At 40.2% G+C, this 19,228-nt stretch overlaps 1 protein-coding gene across 1 annotated transcript in view; it reads left to right on the top strand.

Annotated features, from left to right (window-relative positions):
• LOC308279912 (NACHT, LRR and PYD domains-containing protein 3-like) overlaps positions 1 to 15,564 on the top strand; it is a gene marked incomplete at both ends in the record, with an annotated part of 56,275 nt that extends 40,711 nt beyond the window's left edge. The window contains 2 exons of the mRNA XM_080720133.1: positions 5,640 to 5,731; positions 15,533 to 15,564. Coding sequence (XP_080576259.1) covers positions 5,640 to 5,731; positions 15,533 to 15,564 — 124 coding nt within the window. The remainder of the gene's footprint in view (positions 1 to 5,639; positions 5,732 to 15,532) is intronic.
• Between the last annotated feature and the right edge of the window lie 3,664 nt (positions 15,565 to 19,228).

The raw sequence follows: 19,228 nt of genomic DNA, 5'->3' as shown, positions 1-19,228 counted from the left end.
ACGTAAAGTGGGGTGTTATAGCGCCACCATGTGGCCGACTGATGTAATTTTTTTTTAATTAATTCTTACAATTATTATGAATCTCCTCTCCAAGTTTTGAAACTGTAGACCCTATGGTTTGCGAGGGAAAAATAATTGAATGTGAGTTTTTGCGATTCCCATTATAAGTCAATGGGGAAAATTAATTCACTAATAAATTAATATCAATTAAACTATACAACGATTCTCTTAGCAAAATCATAGCACACGATTCCCGATGAAGCTGGTCGATTTGACATATGGCGCGAGTGTGTGGCGCAAAAACTGTGGGCGAAGAAAGCCGTCAAACTTTTGGTTACCCTAGAAAGAAATAAAGTTTCCCTAGAACTATAGTGTGTTGCCCTGTTGGGCAACCACACTAATGACAATATCTAAAGTGTGCTCGCCAGGTACTGGCGAGCCCACAATAATGACAATATCTAAAGTGTGCTCGCCTTATAGGCGAGCCCACAATTATGCCAGTTGATAACTTGTGGTGGAGCCTTCGTCCTACTCCTCCCGCCTAATACTCCACGCTGACGGGTGCCCCCCCACCCTAACCCCCCCCCCATCATACTGTAGGAGTACATGCAGTGACCATTATCACCCTCCCCCTGCCCGGCTTCTCTCCCCTGAACACGGCCCTGTTGTGTTGCATGCAGATGCTCGACAAAGTCTGCATGCACCGCTGTGGATTCAAACCCACAACCTCCGTGGTGGGTGGACGGTTGCCTCTCTCTCATGTAATATTTGGTATTTAAAAGGCCTTAAAAATCATTACATTTTAACTTAAATAATGAGCAGATACCAATGTATACACTTTGTGTGTTGGTTTGCTGTTGAGTGAGAAAACAACATTTGGGGACACGGCTGGGGGTCCCGACGCCCAGTTTGGGAACCACTGCTCAGTAACGCTGTAAGGTTCAGACCTCAATCTTATCAAAACTACTGCTACTCACTACTCGGCCCCTCACTGGCCCTCCCAGCATGTTTGTGCACTGAAACCCCAGCAAATGCAGCATGCCTGGTCTCCAACCAGCCAAGGTTTTCACTCTGGTACAACATCCGGGACAACGCTCCACATGTCCCGGACTCTTCTTTCTCCCTTCTGGCTCACAAACTGTGGATCTACAGTAACTCCCCATTGCAGTTAGAACTGCAGAATCACTCCTGACTTTCCATCGTACACATCTTCAGACTCCACCTCAACCCGTAACTACAGTAGGGGTGGACAATATGGTGATAAATATCGTTGAGACGATACAATATCTCCACAATATTCCTTTTAAGAGATATTTTATGTGTCGTGATACAATGAGGGAGCCTTATAGAAAATCCAGTTGAATTGTTAATACAGAGATTCATTGCAGAATGCATTTAAACCTAAATTTTGGTCTAAATCAGTATAGTTCTCAAACTTTAAAATGTCAAGGTCTCCACTAACTTTTACAGTATACAAATTAAACCAAATGGACCTATAAGGGTCCATTTGGTTTCATTTGTACACTGTCAGAGTTACATACTTGTAAGGGTCCATTTAGACCTCCCAAAAGGAACCCAGAGAGTCCCTGGACCCCACTTTGAGGACCACTGGTCTAAATGGTCTGTTACTGCTTTTTCTTGTATTTATGTTTTACCTTGTAGATGGTTGTACTGTTAAGTAAATTGAAAAATAACCATAAAAACCAACATGAAAAAGAATCATAATGAGATTGTGTATTATTGTGATACAGCTTGGAAGAATATTGTGATATTGTATTTTTCCATATCGCACACCCCTCCCCGTAAGCCTTCACTCAGTGTTTCCACCATAACAGCTGACATTAGTGACTACAGAGTGGGCTGTGGCTGCTCCACTAACAAAGTGGTTCTCAACCTGTGGGTCAGGACCCCCAAGGGGGTCCCCACATGATTTTGGAGGGAGTAGCCTCCGGCTCCCCCCTGACCTGTCTACTGTAAATACCATTACTTTTTAAGAAAAATATCAATGTTATTGTATCAAAATTAATTAACTATACTATAAAAACTGGTCAAACATTGGCCAAATTGTCAAATAATATAAGAAAGAGGAAAACATTTTGAAAATGTCCGATCTACAAGTTCACAATCCCTCGCAGCGGTTTGAGCTTGTCGATCAGCTATTTTCACAATATCTGTGGAACCGAGTCAAACTAAATGTAATGCCTCAACTCTTACAATTACAAGACAGTGCTTGTCAGGGTGGGGGGTCCCCAGTTCAAATATGATTATTTTGGGGGTCACGGTTGAGAACCACTGGACTAACAAACTAGCCTGGAGGAGAAGAGAGCGTGTCTCTTCCACAATGTGCTCGATTGATGTTAGTGACTGACCTAGATATGACGACCATGCAGATGTACATACTGTATATGCTGGTCATTCTTGTGTTTACTTAGGCTTGTTTTTTCCTGACCACACTTTAGACTGATGCTAGGTTCATTGTTTACCTGCTATCCCATAGTTTCAGTGTACAGATCAAACCTTCTGATGGATTTCATAGACTTGTTTGACAGCGCTGTCATCGTTGTTGTGTTGGATTCATGTTCATGTTTATTTTCAGACATTTAACATGACCTTTGGCTACTTGTATTGGTTTTCCCCTCTTCACCAAATCACTGCGACGTGTTGTGAGCTTGTAAATCTGCTATTTTTGGCGAATGTTCGCACTAGAATAGGGATGCTGGTTAAGTTATTAAGTGGTTAATGTAAAATGTTTGTGACCCCCTCTACAGTATGTGATCCTATAGTTTACTGAGGCACTACACTGTCTCTATGTGATCCTATAGTTTACTGAGGCACTACACTGTCTCTATGTGATCCTATAGTTTACTGAGGCACTACACTGTCTCTATGTGAACCTATTGTTTACTGAGGCACCATCTCTCTGCATTCTATGTACTGTAGGCCTATTGTTTGTGACCCCCTCTACAGTATGTGATCCTATAGTTTACTGAGACACTACACTGTCTCTATGTGATCCTATAGTTTACTGAGGCACTACACTTATCTCTCTGCATTCTATGTACTGTAGGTCTATTGTTTGTGACCCCCTCTACAGTATGTGATCCTATAGTTTACTGAGGCACCATCTCTCTGCATTCTATGTACTGTAGGTCTATTGTTTGTGACCCCCTCTACAGTATGTGATCCTATAGTTTACTGAGGCACCATCTCTCTGCATTCTATGTACTGTAGGCCTATTGTTTGTGACCCCCTCTACAGTATGTGATCCTATAGTTTACTGAGACACTACACTGTCTCTATGTGATCCTATAGTTTACTGAGGCACTACACTTATCTCTCTGCATTCTATGTACTGTAGGTCTATTGTTTGTGACCCCCTCTACAGTATGTGATCCTATAGTTTACTGAGGCACCATCTCTCTGCATTCTATGTACTGTAGGTCTATTGTTTGTGACCCCCTCTACAGTATGTGATCCTATAGTTTACTGAGGCACTACACTGTCTCTATGTAATCCTATAGTTTACTGAGGCACTACACTGTCTCTATGTGAACCTATTGTTTACTGAGGCACCATCTCTCTGCATTCTATGTACTGTAGGCCTATTGTTTGTGACCCCCTCTACAGTATGTGATCCTATAGTTTACTGAGACACTACACTGTCTCTATGTGATCCTATAGTTTACTGAGGCACTACACTTATCTCTCTGCATTCTATGTACTGTAGGTCTATTGTTTGTGACCCCCTCTACAGTATGTGATCCTATAGTTTACTGAGGCACCATCTCTCTGCATTCTATGTACTGTAGGTCTATTGTTTGTGACCCCCTCTACAGTATGTGATCCTATAGTTTACTGAGACACTACACTGTCTCTATGTGATCCTATAGTTTACTGAGACACTACACTGTCTCTATGTGATCCTATAGTGTACTGAGGCACTACACTTATCTCTCTGCATTCTATGTACTGTAGGTCTATTGTTTGTGACCCCCTCTACAGTATGTGATCCTATAGTTTACTGAGGCACCATCTCTCTGCATTCTATGTACTGTAGGTCTATTGTTTGTGACCCCCTCTACAGTATGTGATCCTATAGTTTACTGAGGCACCATCTCTCTGCATTCTATGTACTGTAGGTCTATTGTTTGTGACCCCCTCTACAGTATGTGATCCTATAGTTTACTGAGACACTACACTGTCTCTATGTGATCCTATAGTTTACTGAGACACTACACTGTCTCTATGTGATCCTATAGTGTACTGAGGCACTACACTTATCTCTCTGCATTCTATGTACTGTAGGCCTATTGTTGGTGACCCCCTCTACAGTATGTGATCCTATAGTTTACTGAGGCACCATCTCTCTGCATTCTATGTACTGTAGGCCTATTGTTTGTGACCCCCTCTACAGTATGTGATCCTATAGTTTACTGAGGCACCATCTCTCTGCATTCTATGTACTGTAGGCCTATTGTTTGTGACCCCCTCTACAGTATGTGATCCTATAGTTTACTGAGGCACCATCTCTCTGCATTCTATGTACTGTAGGTCTATGTGTAAGTCGCTCTGGAGTGTCTGCTAAATGCCTTCATTGTAACGTCACTGATCCAGGTTTTAATCTATTGTTTGATTATGATGTTATTTATCAATGGTGTAGCGTTGTGGTCCCAGTGCAGATGGGACAGATGTCGTTTATAAGCGTGCTCCTGGAAGGAGCTAAGCTCCAACATCTGGCTTTGTCCGGGCTCTGAAGCGTGGCCTACATCTGGCCTACATCTTGGCACAAAGTGCTCAATGTGTGTTGTTAACTCATGAACGGCACCGCTCCCTTCACACTGTGTGAACGACGTGTGCGCATGTGCGAGTGCAGCTCAAACTCTGCATGCACACTCCCAGTAGGTCAAGGAAGAACCTCTGCCCCAATTTGAGCATCATTTTGTTGTTATCAGACTATTTTACTGAAACAAAGTACCATGGCTGTGAGTGTTCTAGGCTGTGAGTGTTCTAGGGTAAATGCTGTATAGCAAATGGCAGCAGGTCACTGATTATAAATGAATAACTTCTTTCAACACAGGCGTACTTACAATCTGAATCACTCACACAGGGCCGTTCTCCTCCCATTAAGATTTGAGGCCAATTTAGACCTCCTAAATGAGGGGTGTCCAAACCTTTTTCAAAGGGGGCCACATTAGCAAATATGAAAACACCGAATGTGCTTTTGGTCGGACCATAACTATCATCAAAACACAAATAACAAATAACTCACATTACCAAATGTAACCAGACGTGCAAGGTAAAAGAAAATCAACAAAGTAGCCTTTCTTCCATCCCTTCAGATTGAGACAGGGAACAAGGAATCTGAGTAATTATACTATAAAATGTGTCCTTGGATGGATTATAGATATAACTGTCTATAGCTATCTGATCATTATGCTACTGTTGAAATGAATAGATTATAGATATAACTGTCTATAGATATAGTATCTGATCATTATACTACTGTTGAAATGAATAGATTATAGATATAACTGTCTATAGCTATAGTATCTGATCATTATACTACTGTTGAAATGAATGGATTACAAATATAACTGTTTATCAGTTTGTGACTTATGACCTTTGTGTTTGACCTTCAGGGTGGATCCACTGTTGAGGGAGTGGATCAGGATCCTGATGCAGAGAACTTCACCTTTTCTACGAGACCACACCATGTTAGTGTTACCAGAGGGTAGGAATTTAACCAACACACCATGTTAGTGTTACCAGAGGGTAGGAATTTAACCCACACACCATACATATATATCCTAAACAACACAAGAATTTACCCTAACATCAAAGGGCCATTCACTCTATAACTATGACCATATGGTTCACCATTGTATTTCATAGTGCTCAGTGTGAACTGCCCTTAACACCACAAAACGACACTTTTGGGACATTAAAAACGGGTTCTATACGGCCATGTTGTTAATGTTATTTTAATTGAATGGTTAATTGGAAATGTTATTAATTAATGTATTATTGATTGTGTTTTCCTTTAATAATTATATCTGCTCTCCTCACACACACACACACACACACACACACACACACACACACACACACACACACACACACACACGCACACACACACACTCACGACACAAAGAAACACAATGGAATTTCTTTTGACAGACGTTTATTAATATGCATTTGAGGCAATAAAGATGTCATGAAATCAAAACCCACCTTGTCGTGTTTGTGGATGACATAGGGTTAAGTAAGTTATATGTTTTTGACAGTATTATATTACAGTATGTTTTTGACAGTATTATATTACATATATACATCGTATATGAGTTTTTTTTACTATATTAATGGATGTATTGAACGTAGTAAATTATGACATGAAGGTTTTTATGTTGTAACAAAGACATTGAGTAGAAGTGGTTGGAATCTATTTTATGTAAGTTTCAAGTCAAACAGGCAGAATGCTGTCTTGAATCAGTTAAAAAAGTGAATGCAGGTGAATGCAGTTGATTGCGACCATCAGGTCGCAGTTACTGTCAAAACCTCGACCAGCTGTGAGTCCGTCCGCCAGTCAGTCTGTCTGTCACACGTCACACGTCACACTTTTGCCCTGCTCATATCTCCGCAACCGTTGCCCCGATCCATGCCAAATTTTGCACACACACTCCTTGCCTGCCAAACCACAACCTCCACCCATCTCTCACATGGCCCTCTTCTAGCGCCACCGTGAGGCCAATTCTTGCAGAACACATTTTTGGACACTACTCCTACAGATTTTGCCCTAAAATCACGCAAATCGCTACACAGTATGTCTACACTCATATCATCAACATGGATCTCTCCCATTTAACGTCACCTTCAGGCCGATTTTTTAAAACACATTTTTGGACACTACTCCTACACATTTTGCCCTAAAATCACGCGAATCGCTACACAGTATGTCTACACTCATGTCATCAACACCGATCTCTCCCATTTAGCGCCACCTTCAGGCTGATTTTTTAAAACACATTTTTGGACACTGCTCCTACACATTGTGCCCTAAAATCACGCAAATCGCTACACAGTATGTCTACACTCATGTCATCAACATGGATGTCCTATATAGCGCCACCATCAGGCCGATTTTTCAAACACATTTTTGGACACTGTTCCTACAGATTTTGCCCTAAAATCACGCAAATCGGTACACAGTATGTCTACACTCATCTCATCAATATGGATGTCCCATATAGTGCCACCATCAGGCTGATTTTTCCAACCACATTTTTGGACACTGCTCCTACACATTTTGCCCAAAAATCACGCTGTGACCTGACGGTCGCTTATCTCCCGATTAGGGAGTCTTACTGGTAACTATATGGCTCAGCTTATAATTGTTCATTAATGTGATGCTGCATGGCATGATGAGTGATATTTTTCAGTTAAACATTTACGTTTGGGGGTAATACGACACCGTCTGAAACTTTATAGCCATTAATTAGTTTAATGTAAAGACCAAAATGGATGTAAAACCCCAAGTTTGATTAGAAAATAACTTTTCTAATCAAATTACTCATAAAAATTGTAAATGGTGCATGTATATAACACCTTTCTCTAAGGCGCTTTATGATGGAAAAAATAGAAACCACATGAATAAATATGCGAATACTTAAATGTTTGTATGTTTTGGCCTGCCGTTTCTTGCTTTTACTTCAAATATGACCTAAAATATTGCTTGGGTGTGAAAGACCTGGTGGTGTAGAGGTAACACACAGGACTTGCAAGTGGAAGGTTTGGGGTTTGAATCTGGGCCTCAGCAGCTTTAATTTTTGTCCATAAGAGGAGTCTAGACCGCCTCGGGAGGTGCTTAAAATTTAAATAAAATAAAGTTTTGTATTGCTTTTCCCCTTCTTCCCTGCTCCTTTTCTCTTCTTCCTTTCATCACCGCCAGCTTTTCTTCTCTGCCTACTTTTGTCTCTGCCAGCTTGGGCTGGCACTTTCGGAATCTCGTTAGTGTCTGACATCTGATTCTCTGATGTTTATCATCTTTCGGGGACTTGCCAAGTCCGCTTAGACCATGTTTCGGAATTCTCCATTTGACCAATCTTTCGGGTTTCTTCTTTGCATGGTTCGCACTTTCACCATCTTTCGGGGTTTCTTTGCATGATTTACCAATGTACCCTCTTTCTGGGTTTTTTCTTGAACCATTTTCAGACTCTACCTTCACCATTGGTGAGGTTTGAACTCGCAGTCTTTGAACTCGGAGGCATTTTTCTTAACCACTGCACCACTGGTTCATACTTAATCTGTTGTTGTGCACATTTTTAAGTGAAAGATCAGAGGTACAGGTACAAGAGCCAGGTAAAACTTTGAAAAATCCCTAATCAGGGATTGAGCTTGGAACCTTCTGCTTGTTAGCCCAGTAATTTCTCCACCACACTACCATGGCTTTTACATAAGTGGTTTCCTGCACAATTTCAAATAAATATTAGTTAAAGCTATAGGAACAAAGTAAGATTTTAAATAACATCCTTGACATTCATCAGGTTTGAACTCGTGACATCCTGGTCTTAAGGCTTTTGCCTTAACCACTACTCTATGAAGGTTTATTCTAAACTTTTTCTTTTGCACATTTTCAATATAAGATTAAATAAAGGTGCAAGTGTGAGATAAAAACTAGAATGATTCCTTGCTGAATTTGAACCAGGACCCTATGGATTGCCAGTCCGGGATCTTACCACTGCACCACTGGAACCTTTGAGGCATTTTCTTTCAAGGTGAAATAAAGCTAAAAGAACTAGATGAAACAGAAAATTCCATGCTGGTTTTGAACCCAAAAACTCCTGTTTTCAAGGGCTGCATCTCAACCACTAGACTATTGAATCTAATATCTTGCTGGCCAAGAACATCCTGATTATCCACTGCATCAAAAAGCCAAATAAAGAAAGATAGAATAAATAAACAACAAATGGTTCTGCTTGTGGTAATGCCGGTTCAAACTTCAAAAACACACCTAGTGGTTTAGAACCCAGAACCCTCAGATTGTAAGAACTGTACCTTAACCACTGCTCCACCATGGCTCATTCTGTTAAGTCCCCCCGCATGTTCTTGATTAAAAGATTAGATAAGGGTAACAGAGCCAGATAAAAGTGACAGAAAGATCTTTCCCAGGATTGAACCAACAACCTCTTGGCGACAAGGCCCATATCATAACCACTCCTTCAACAACACTTGACATTTTTTCATGTCTCTTGCACATTTTTACTAAAAGATCAGAAAAAGATGCATGAGTATTGTAAAAGGTGGAGAATATCTATATGGGTTTGAACCAAGGACTTTAATGTTGCAAACTCTGTTTATACCATTGCACCAACTGTAGTTTGCACCTCATATGGTCTCTTGTGTGTTCTTCAATGTAAGATTAGATAAATGTAAAATAGCTAGGTAAAGATGGGGAACAGTCAATACCGGTACCTGTATTTAAACCACTACACCATTAATTACTGTGATACTTAACTGGTTTGAAAATTTTAGTCAAAGATTGGGGTTACATGGCTTTATACAGGTTTTAGCCTTAACATCATTTCAGATATTTATATTTCATGTTCTGTCTGTCTCTAATTACTAGCCATTGCAGATGCAATACATAAATGGCCTTCTTTGGCGATGGGTAGCTAACATTGAGCTAAAATTGGGATACAGAGAAGATTAGCATGGTACCATAATATAAACCATGTAGAGTCAATCCAATACAAGCCAATTTTAGTACCACTTTACCTCATGGTTCCAACTCATATGAAATATGTAAAAAAAACTTGAACCACTCCATTGAATATATTATGTATGATATTATCAATAAAACCAAAATTGGAAATATGCATATTCTTGATTTGGACATTGAAATTAAACTTAAAACAAGTTGTGTTGTGGATAATATATGACTTATGTTGAAGAAACACAGTATTAGAATATAAATTACATTAAATGAACTAATATGAGTCATAGTAATGTAATTACAAGCCAATATTACTCAATAATAATGATTGTAAATACTGGCCATAATTTTATTAAGTAGCTTATGTGTAATGTCTTTAACTGTGTAATATTTCACTAAAAAGTGTAAAATCTAACACATCCTTGCACATATGGTTCTGAGTTCAAATCCAGCATCACGTTTTCTCTAACTTTTACCAGACTCTTTTACCCTCATCTAATCTTACACTGAAGAGCACGCAAGAGAACACATGAAATGCAAACTACAGGTGGTGCAGTGGTAAAGACATAGAATTAGAATGTGAGACGGAACCATGAGGTAAAGTGGTACTAAAATTGGCTTGAATGGATTGACTCTACATGGTTTAATTGACTTACGTTGCCTAACTTCAATCTTCTATGAATGGTTCGAATGATAACCTGAAAATAGTGCCCTGGTGCCAGCAAAGAGCATTTTGGTATTGCATCTGAAATTGCTTGGAATTAGAGAGCATAATATAATATTTAAATATCCGAGTGGGTGTTTAGACTAAATCATGTATAACATGTATTATGGACCAATATTTATATAAGATATTACCATATGCATGGTGGGACCCCTTTAAAAACGTACAAGAGTAGTTTCATTGAGTTAACTTTGATGTAGTCGTGGTTATGGAATGGGCCTTATTGCCATGTGATATTTTAGTCAAGATCATGCGAGAGGATGGGTGGGAACCATGGTGGCGTAGTGGTTAAGAAACAAGTCTTTCATGTTGATGGTTCTGGGTTCGAATCCATTGACCATGTTTTTCCGAGTTCAAACTGGAACTACCACAAGAACTAGTGGAGCAGTGGTATAGACACAAGTCTTGTGCACTGAAGGTTCTGGGTACAATGCCCACTTTTAAGGGGCCCCACCATGAATTTCACATTTTTAATTTTTTTTCATGGTCTTCCCAGTGTCTCTTCCAGCCCCCCAAAAAACCCATTCATTAACTCTGAGGCTGCACTCAGACTGGAACGCACAAGTTGAGTGAGAGTTGTGTGGGGGAGGCGGGGGGCAGAGACAGCACAATGCATTGCGGATGGAAGTCCAGTGGTTTGAAGTCTAGTGCGAGTCGTGAGCAAGTTGGACGCAACCACACAACACCACACGACTCGCACTCGACTTCAAACCACTCGACTTCCATCCGCAATGCATTGTGCTGTGTCTGCCCCCCGCCTCCCCCACACGACACGCACTCGTTTTTGTGCCTTTAGGTCTGTAGCCGGCCTAAGCCTTGCCTTTCATTTCAGTGATTTTCTGAATGGGCAGGTCTGAACGGTACTCTTTTGAAATCGAACCCCTCGAGAAGGGGGCGGTACTTTTCGGGAGGCAATATTCTATTGACACTATATATTTATATGAGTTGGAACCATGAGGTAAAGTGGTACTAACATTGGCTTGGATTGGATTGACTCTACACGGTTCTCATTGTGGTACCATGCTGATCTTCGCTGTATCGTTCCAATTTTAGCCCAAAGACAGTGCCGTGTTGCAAACAAAGTACGTCTTGGTATTGCATCTGAAATGGCTTGGAATTAGAGACAGACAGAACATGGAAATTTAAATATCAGAGTGGTTGTTTAGGCTAAAACCTGTACAAAACTCTATATGGACAAACATTTATATCAAATATATATTTTGAAAAGCATGGTGGGGCCCCTTTAACTAATCTTTCACTGGAAACTGTGCAAGGTGACGGTTTAAATATAAGCCATGATGGTGCAGTGGTGAAGAAATGTGATTGAAAAACATAAGGCCCCTTGTTCAATTCCAGACCGGACAGTTTCCCGAAGTTTCAACTGGCTCTTAAGTTGTAACCCTATCTTTTACTAACATTTTGAAAAGAAAACCAGTCAATTATCGCAGTGAGTTGGTGGTATAGTGGTTAAGAAACAGACCTGCAATGTAGAAACTCCTGGGTTCAAAACTGATATTGCCTGTTCTCCAACTTTTACCTAGATATTTTACATTTATCTAATCTTACATTGAAGAAAACACAAGAGACCAAATGAGGTGCAAATTACAGTTGGTGCAATGATAAAAACATAGTTTACCTTTATACCTTTATGTAATGTTTTAATAAACAAAACATACAAATGAGCTCATCATGACAAGCCATGGTGGGGTAGTGGTTAAGGTGCAGGTTTTATATTCTGAAGGTTCTGGGTTCGAAACTGCTAGGTGTATTTTTCAAGGTTGAACCGGCATTACCACAAGCAGAACCATGTGTTGTTTATTTATTCTATCTTTCTTTATTTCCTCTTTCTATTTGGCTTTTTGATGCAGTGGATAATCAGGATGTTCTTCATCTTTCATTAAAAACTGCAATTAGACAGACCAGATATTAGATTCAATGGTCTAGTGGTTAAGATGCAGCCCTTATTAACAGGAGGTTTTGGGTTCAAAACCAGCATGGAATTTTCTCCGTATTTCATCTTGTTCTTTTAGCTTTATTTAACCTTGAAAGGAGATACTTGGAAGGTTCCAGTGGTGCAGTGGTAAGATCCCTGACTGGCAATCCAAAGGGTCCTAGATTAAATCAAATCAAGTCAAAAGTCTCATGACCAGGAGGTCACTAGTTCAAATCTTGCTATAGTCAAGGATGTTAATTAAAGTTTTACCCTGGTGGTTGAGTGCAATGGTAAAAACATAGTTCGCAAGTCTTTGGTAAAACCCAGCATAGATATTCTCCACCTTTTACATTACTCATACACATTTTCTGATCTTTTATTAAAAATGTGCAAGAGACACAACAAAAAGTTAGCCATAGTTGGAGGAGTGGTTATGGTCTGGGTCTTGCTGCCAGGAGGTTGTCAGTTCAATCCTGGATTATCACTTTCTGTCAGTTTTATCTGGCTCTGTTACCTTACTTTTGCCTGGCTTTTGTAACTTCATCTTTCAGTAAAATCTGTAAAATTGGACAGACCAGATATCAGATTTGATAGTATAATGGTTAAGTTGCAGCCCTTATAAGCAGGAGGTTTTGGGTTCAAAACCAGCATGGAATATTCTCCGTTTTTCATCTAGTTCTTTTAGCTTTATTTAAACTTGAAAGAATATACTTTGAAAGTTCCAGTGGTTCAGTGGTAAGATCCCTGACTGGCAATCCTTAGGATCCTAGATCAAATCCAGCAAGGAATCCTTCTTGTTTTTATCTCACTCTTGCACCTTTATTTAATCTTATAGTGAAAATGTGCAAAAGAAGAGATTTCAAACAGACCTTCATAGAGTAGTGGTTAAGGCTAAAGCCTTTAGCCCAGAAGGTTGCTAGTTCAATCCTGGCAAATGTCAAGGAAATCATTTAAAATCTTACATTGTTCCTATAACTTTAACTAATATTTACTTGAAATTGTGCAGGAGAGCAAATCCTGTATGAGCCATGGTAGTGTGGTGGAGAAGTTACTGGATGCAGAAGCAGAAGGTTCCTAGTTCAATCCCAGGTTAGGGATTTTCCAAAGTTTTGTACCTTTACCTCTGATCTTTCACTTAAAAACATGCAAGACAACAGATTAAGTATGAACCAGTGGTGCAGTGGTTAAGAAAAAAGACTCAAAGTTCAAAGACTGCGAGTTCGAACCTCACAAATGGTGAAGGTACAGGCTGAAAATGGTTCAAGAAAAAACCCAGAAAGAGAGCACATGGGTAAATCATGCAAAGAAACCCCGAAAGATGGTGAAAGTGCAAAGAAGAAACCTAAAAGATGGCAAAATGGAGAATTTCCGAAAGGTCAAAGCAGAACTGGCAAATCCCCGAAAGATGGGAAACATCAGAAAGTAAAATGTCAGACACTTACGAGATTCCAAAAGCGACGGTGCCGCAGGCTAGCGGCGACGAAAGTGGGCAGAGAAGGAGAGCTGGCGGTGACGAAAGGAGGGACGAAAGTGGGCAGAGAAGAAGAGCTGGCGGTGACGAAAGGAGGAGGCAGGGAAGAAGGGGATAAGGAAAAAGCAAACAAAACTTTTTTTTTTTTTTAAGCCCCTCCCTCTACCACCTGAGGGAGGCAGGCTAGACTCCTCTTATGGACAAAAATATGAAGATGCTGAGACCCGGATTCAAACCCCCAACCATCTGCTTACGAGTCCTGTGTGTTACCTCTACACCACCAGGACTTTCACACCTAGAAGATATTTTAGGTCATATTTGAAGTCGAGGCAAGAAACCGCAGGTCAAAACATACAAATATTTAAATATTCGCATATTTATTAATGTGGTTTCTATTTTTTCCATCATAAAGCACCTTGGAGAAAGGTGCTATATACCTGTACATGCACCATTTACCATTTATATATGAGTAATTTGATTAGAAAAGTTATTTTCGAATCAAACTTGGGGTTTTACAACCATTTTGGTCTTTACATTAAACTAATTAATGGCTATAAAGTTTCAGACGTGTCGTACTAAAACCCAAACGTAAATGTTTAACTGAATAATATCACTCATGCCATGCAGTTTAACTGAAAAATATCACTCATGGCATGCAGCATATCACAATAATGAACAATTATAAGCCGAGCCACATACTTATCAACTGCATTCACTTTTTTAACTGATTCTAGACAGCATCCTGCCTGTTTGACTTGAAACTTACATAAAATAGATTCCAACCACTTCTATTCCATAGTCTTTGTTACAACATAAAAACCTTCATGTCATAATTTACTACATTCAATACAACCATTAATATAGTAAAAAAAAGAAAATCATATGACACTATCCTATGACAAAATAATGTAAAATAATACTGTCAAAAACATAACTAATCCTATGTCATCCAAAAACACGACAAGGTGGGATTTGATTTCATGACATCTTTATTGCCTCAAATGCATATTAATAAACGTCTGTCAAAAGAAATTCCATTGTGTTTCAGATATAATTATTAAAGGAAAACACAATCAATTAATTAATAACATTTCCAATTAACCATTCAATTAAAATAACATTAACAATATGCCCATACAGAACCCGTTTTTAATGTCCCAAAAGTGTTGTTTTGTGGTGTTGAGGGCAGTTCACACTGAGCACTATGAAATACAATGGTGAACCATATGGTCATCGTTATAGTGTTAATGGCCCTTTGATGTTAGGGTCAATTCTTGTGGTGTTTAGGATATATATGTATGGTGTGTGCGTGTTAAATTCCTACCCTCTGTTAACACTCTAACATGGTGTATGGGTTAAATTCCTACCCTCTGGTAACACTAACATGTGTTGGTTAAATTCCTACCCTCTGGTAACACTAACATGGTGTGTTGGTTAAATTCCTACCCTCTGGTAACACTAACATGGTGTGTTGGTTAATTTCCTACCCTCTGGTAACACTCTAACATGGTGTGTTGGTTAATTTCCTACCCTCTGGTAACACGCTAACACGGTGTGTTGGTTAATTTCCTACCCTCTGGTAACACGCTAACATGGTGTGTTGGTTAAATTCCTACCCTCTGGTAACACTCTAAAATGGTGTGTTGGTTAATTTCCTACCCTCTGGTAACACGCTAACATGGTGTGGTCTCGTAGAGAAGGTGAAGTTCTCTGCATCAGGATCCTGATCAACTCCCTCAACAGTGGATCCACCCTGAAGGTCAAACACAAATGTCATAAGTCACAAACTGATGCACAGTTATATTTATAATCCATTCATTTCAACAGTAGAATAATGATCCTATAGCTATAGACCAGGGGTCTTCAACGTTTTCAGGCCAAGGACCCCTTAGTTGAAAGAGAGATGAAGCAGGGACCCCCACTACATATTGTATGCAATTGTGTTGAAGATTAAAAATGTTCATAGATTTCTTAGGGCAACAGTCCGCCATTCCGAAACACCGCTATTCCGAAGCAGGGTTAGGGTTAGGTTTAGGGTTAGGGTTAGGGTTAGGGGTAGGGTTAGGGGTAGGGTTAGGGTTAGTTAGGGTTAGGGTTAGGGTAAGGGTTAGGGTTAGGGTTAGGGGTAGGGTTAGGGTTAGAAGTCAACGTTCGGAATAGCGGTGTTTCGGAATGGCGGGGTGTAACCATTTCTTAGACAGCTTAGTCTTGTTTGGCACCACTGTCATCCTATTGGAGTAATGTGTATTTTCAGACATTTAACCACTTGAACCGTCAAATACGTTAGTCTGCTCTTCTTTTCCCTCTACAAACCTCTTTGCCAAAAATAGCCGATCTACAAGCTTTCAATGCCGAGGCGGTGTAAGCTTGTAGATCGGCGGGCTGCCTCGGCTGGCGCCTAGCAGCTGACTTAGAACTGGTGCGGACCAGGGGAATCCGACTGTTTAATTAACAGTCGGCGTTGTAAGCTTGTAGATCGGCTATTTTTGGATAATGTTCCACTCAGAATAGGGATGCCAGGGTTCAAGTGGTTAATATAAAAAAAATTAAAAAAGTTTTTTATCACACAAAGATTTGGCGGCCCCCCTGTAGTAACTCTGAGGACCCCCTAGGGGTCCCAGACCCCCTGTTGAAGACCCCTGCTATAGACAGTTATATCTATAATCTATTCATTTCAACAGTAGTATAATGATCAGATAGCTATAGACAGTTATATCTATAATCCATCCAAGGACACATTTTATAGTATAATTACTCAGATTCCTTCTGTCTCAATCTGAAGCGCTCGAAGAAAGGCTACTTTGTTGATTTTCTTTTACCTTGCACGTCTGGTTACATTTGGTAATGTAAGTTATTTGTGTTTTGTGTTTTGATGATAGTTATGGTCCGACCAAAAGCACATTTTGTCAGGAGATATAGTCGGCCCTTCAGTGTTTTCATATTTTCCAATGTGGTCCCCTTTGAAAAAGGTTTGGACCCCCCTCATTTAGCTCTAAATCGGACACAAATCTTAATGGGGGGAGAACGGCCCTGTGTGAGTGATTCAGATTGTAACTATAAAGTACACCTGTGTTGAAAGAAGTTATGACTCACATTCAATTATAATCAGTGACCTGCTGCCATTTGCTATACAGCATTTACCCTAGAACACTCACAGCCATGGTACTTTGTTTCAGTAAAATAGTCTGATAACAACAAAATGATGCTCAATTTGGGGCAGAGGTTCTTCCTTGACCTACTGGGAGTGTGCATGCAGAGTTTGAGCTGCACTCGCACATGCGCACACGTCGTGCACACAGTGTGAAGTGAGCGGTGCTGTTTATGAGTTAATTTTCATCAAGCGTCCCGCAAAGCTTGGCCAATGTGACCCTGGGCGTACAACACACATTGAGCACTTTGTGCCAAGATGTAGGCCAGATGTAGGCCAGATGTAGGCCAGATGTAGACCAGATGTAGGCCAGATGTAGGCCAGATGTAGGCCAGATGTAGGCCAGATGTAGGCCAGATGTAGGCCACGCTTCAGAGCCTGGACAAAGCCAGATGTTGGAGCTTAGCTCCTTCCAGGAGCACGCTTATAAACGACATCTGTCCCATCTGCACTGGGACCGCAACGCTACACCATTGATAAATAACATCATAATCAAACAATAGATTAAAACCTGTATTGTGACATTACAATGAAGGCATTTAGCAGACACCCCAGAGCGACTTACACATAGGCCTACAGTACATAGAATGCAGAGAGATGGTGCCTCAGTAAACTATAGGATCACATACTGTAGAGGGGGTCACAAACAATAGGCCTACAGTACATAGAATGCAGAGAGATAAGTGTAGTGCCTCCGTAAACTATAGGATCACATAGAGACAGTGTAGTGCCTCAGTAAACTATAGGATCACATAGAGACAGTGTAATGCCTCAGTAAACTATAGGATCACATAGAGACAGTGTAGTGTCTCAGTAAACTATAGGATCACATAGAGACAGTGTAGTGCCTCAGTAAACTATAGGATCACATAGAGACAGTGTAGTGCCTCAGTAAACTATAGGATCACATAGAGACAGTGTAGTGCCTCAGTAAACTATAGGATCACATAGAGACAGTGTAGTGTCTCAGTAAACTATAGGTTCACATAGAGACAGTGTAGTGCCTCAGTAAACTATAGGATCACATAGAGACAGTGTAGTGCCTCAGTAAACTATAGGATCACATAGAGACAGTGTAGTGCCTCCGTAAACTATAGGATCACATAGAGACAGTGTAGTGCCTCAGTAAACTATAGGATCACATAGAGACAGTGTAGTGCCTCAGTAAACTATAGGATCACATAGAGACAGTGTAGTGTCTCAGTAAACTATAGGTTCACATAGAGACAGTGTAGTGCCTCAGTAAACTATAGGATCACATAGAGACAGTGTAGTGCCTCAGTAAACTATAGGATCACATATAGAGACAGTGTAGTGTCTCAGTAAACTATAGGTTCACATAGGTTCACATAGAGACAGTATAGTGCCTCAGTAAACTATAGGATCACATAGAGACAGTGTAGTGTCTCAGTAAACTATAGGATCACATAGAGACAGTGTAGTGTCTCAGTAAACTATAGGATCACATAGAGACAGTGTAGTGCCTCAGTAAACTATATGTAGAGACAGTGTAGTGCCTCAGTAAACTATGGGATCACATACTGTACAGGGGGTCACAAACATTTTACATTAACCACTTAATAACTTAACCAGCATCCCTATTCTAGTGCGAACATTGGCCAAAAATAGCAGATTTACAAGCTCACAACACGTCGCAGTGATTTGGTGAAGAGGGGGAAACCAATGTCAAAACCAATACAAGTAGCCAAAGGTCATGTTAAATGTCTGAAAATAAACATGAACATGAATCCAACACAACAACGATGACAGTGCTGTCAAACAAGTCTATGAAATCCATCAGAAGGTTTGATCTGTACACTGAAACTATGGGATAGCAGGTAAACAATGAACCTAGCATCAGTCTGAATTAACATTGTGGTGAAGAAAAACAAGCCTAAGTAACAAAAACACAAGAATGACCAGCATACATGTACATCTGCATGGTCGTCATATCTAGGTCAGTCACTAACATCAATCCAGCACAATGTGGAAGAGACACGCTCTCTTCTCCTCCAGGCTAGTTTGTTAGTCCAGTGGTTCTCAATCGTGACCCCCAAAATAATCATATTTGAACTGGGGACCCCCCACCCTGACAAGCACTTGGAATTGTAGGAGTTGAGGCATTACATTTAGTTTGACTCGGTTCCATAGATATCGTGAAAATAGCTGATCGACAAGCTCAAACCGCTGCGAGGGGTTGTGAGCTTGTAGATCGGACATTTTCAAAATGTTTGCCTCTTTCT

This window comes from Nannobrachium achirus, assembly GCF_963921795.1.
Source record: "Nannobrachium achirus genome assembly, chromosome: 24".
NCBI lineage: Eukaryota > Metazoa > Chordata > Actinopteri > Myctophiformes > Myctophidae > Nannobrachium > Nannobrachium achirus.
This window is presented reverse-complemented; position numbering and strand designations above follow the sequence as displayed.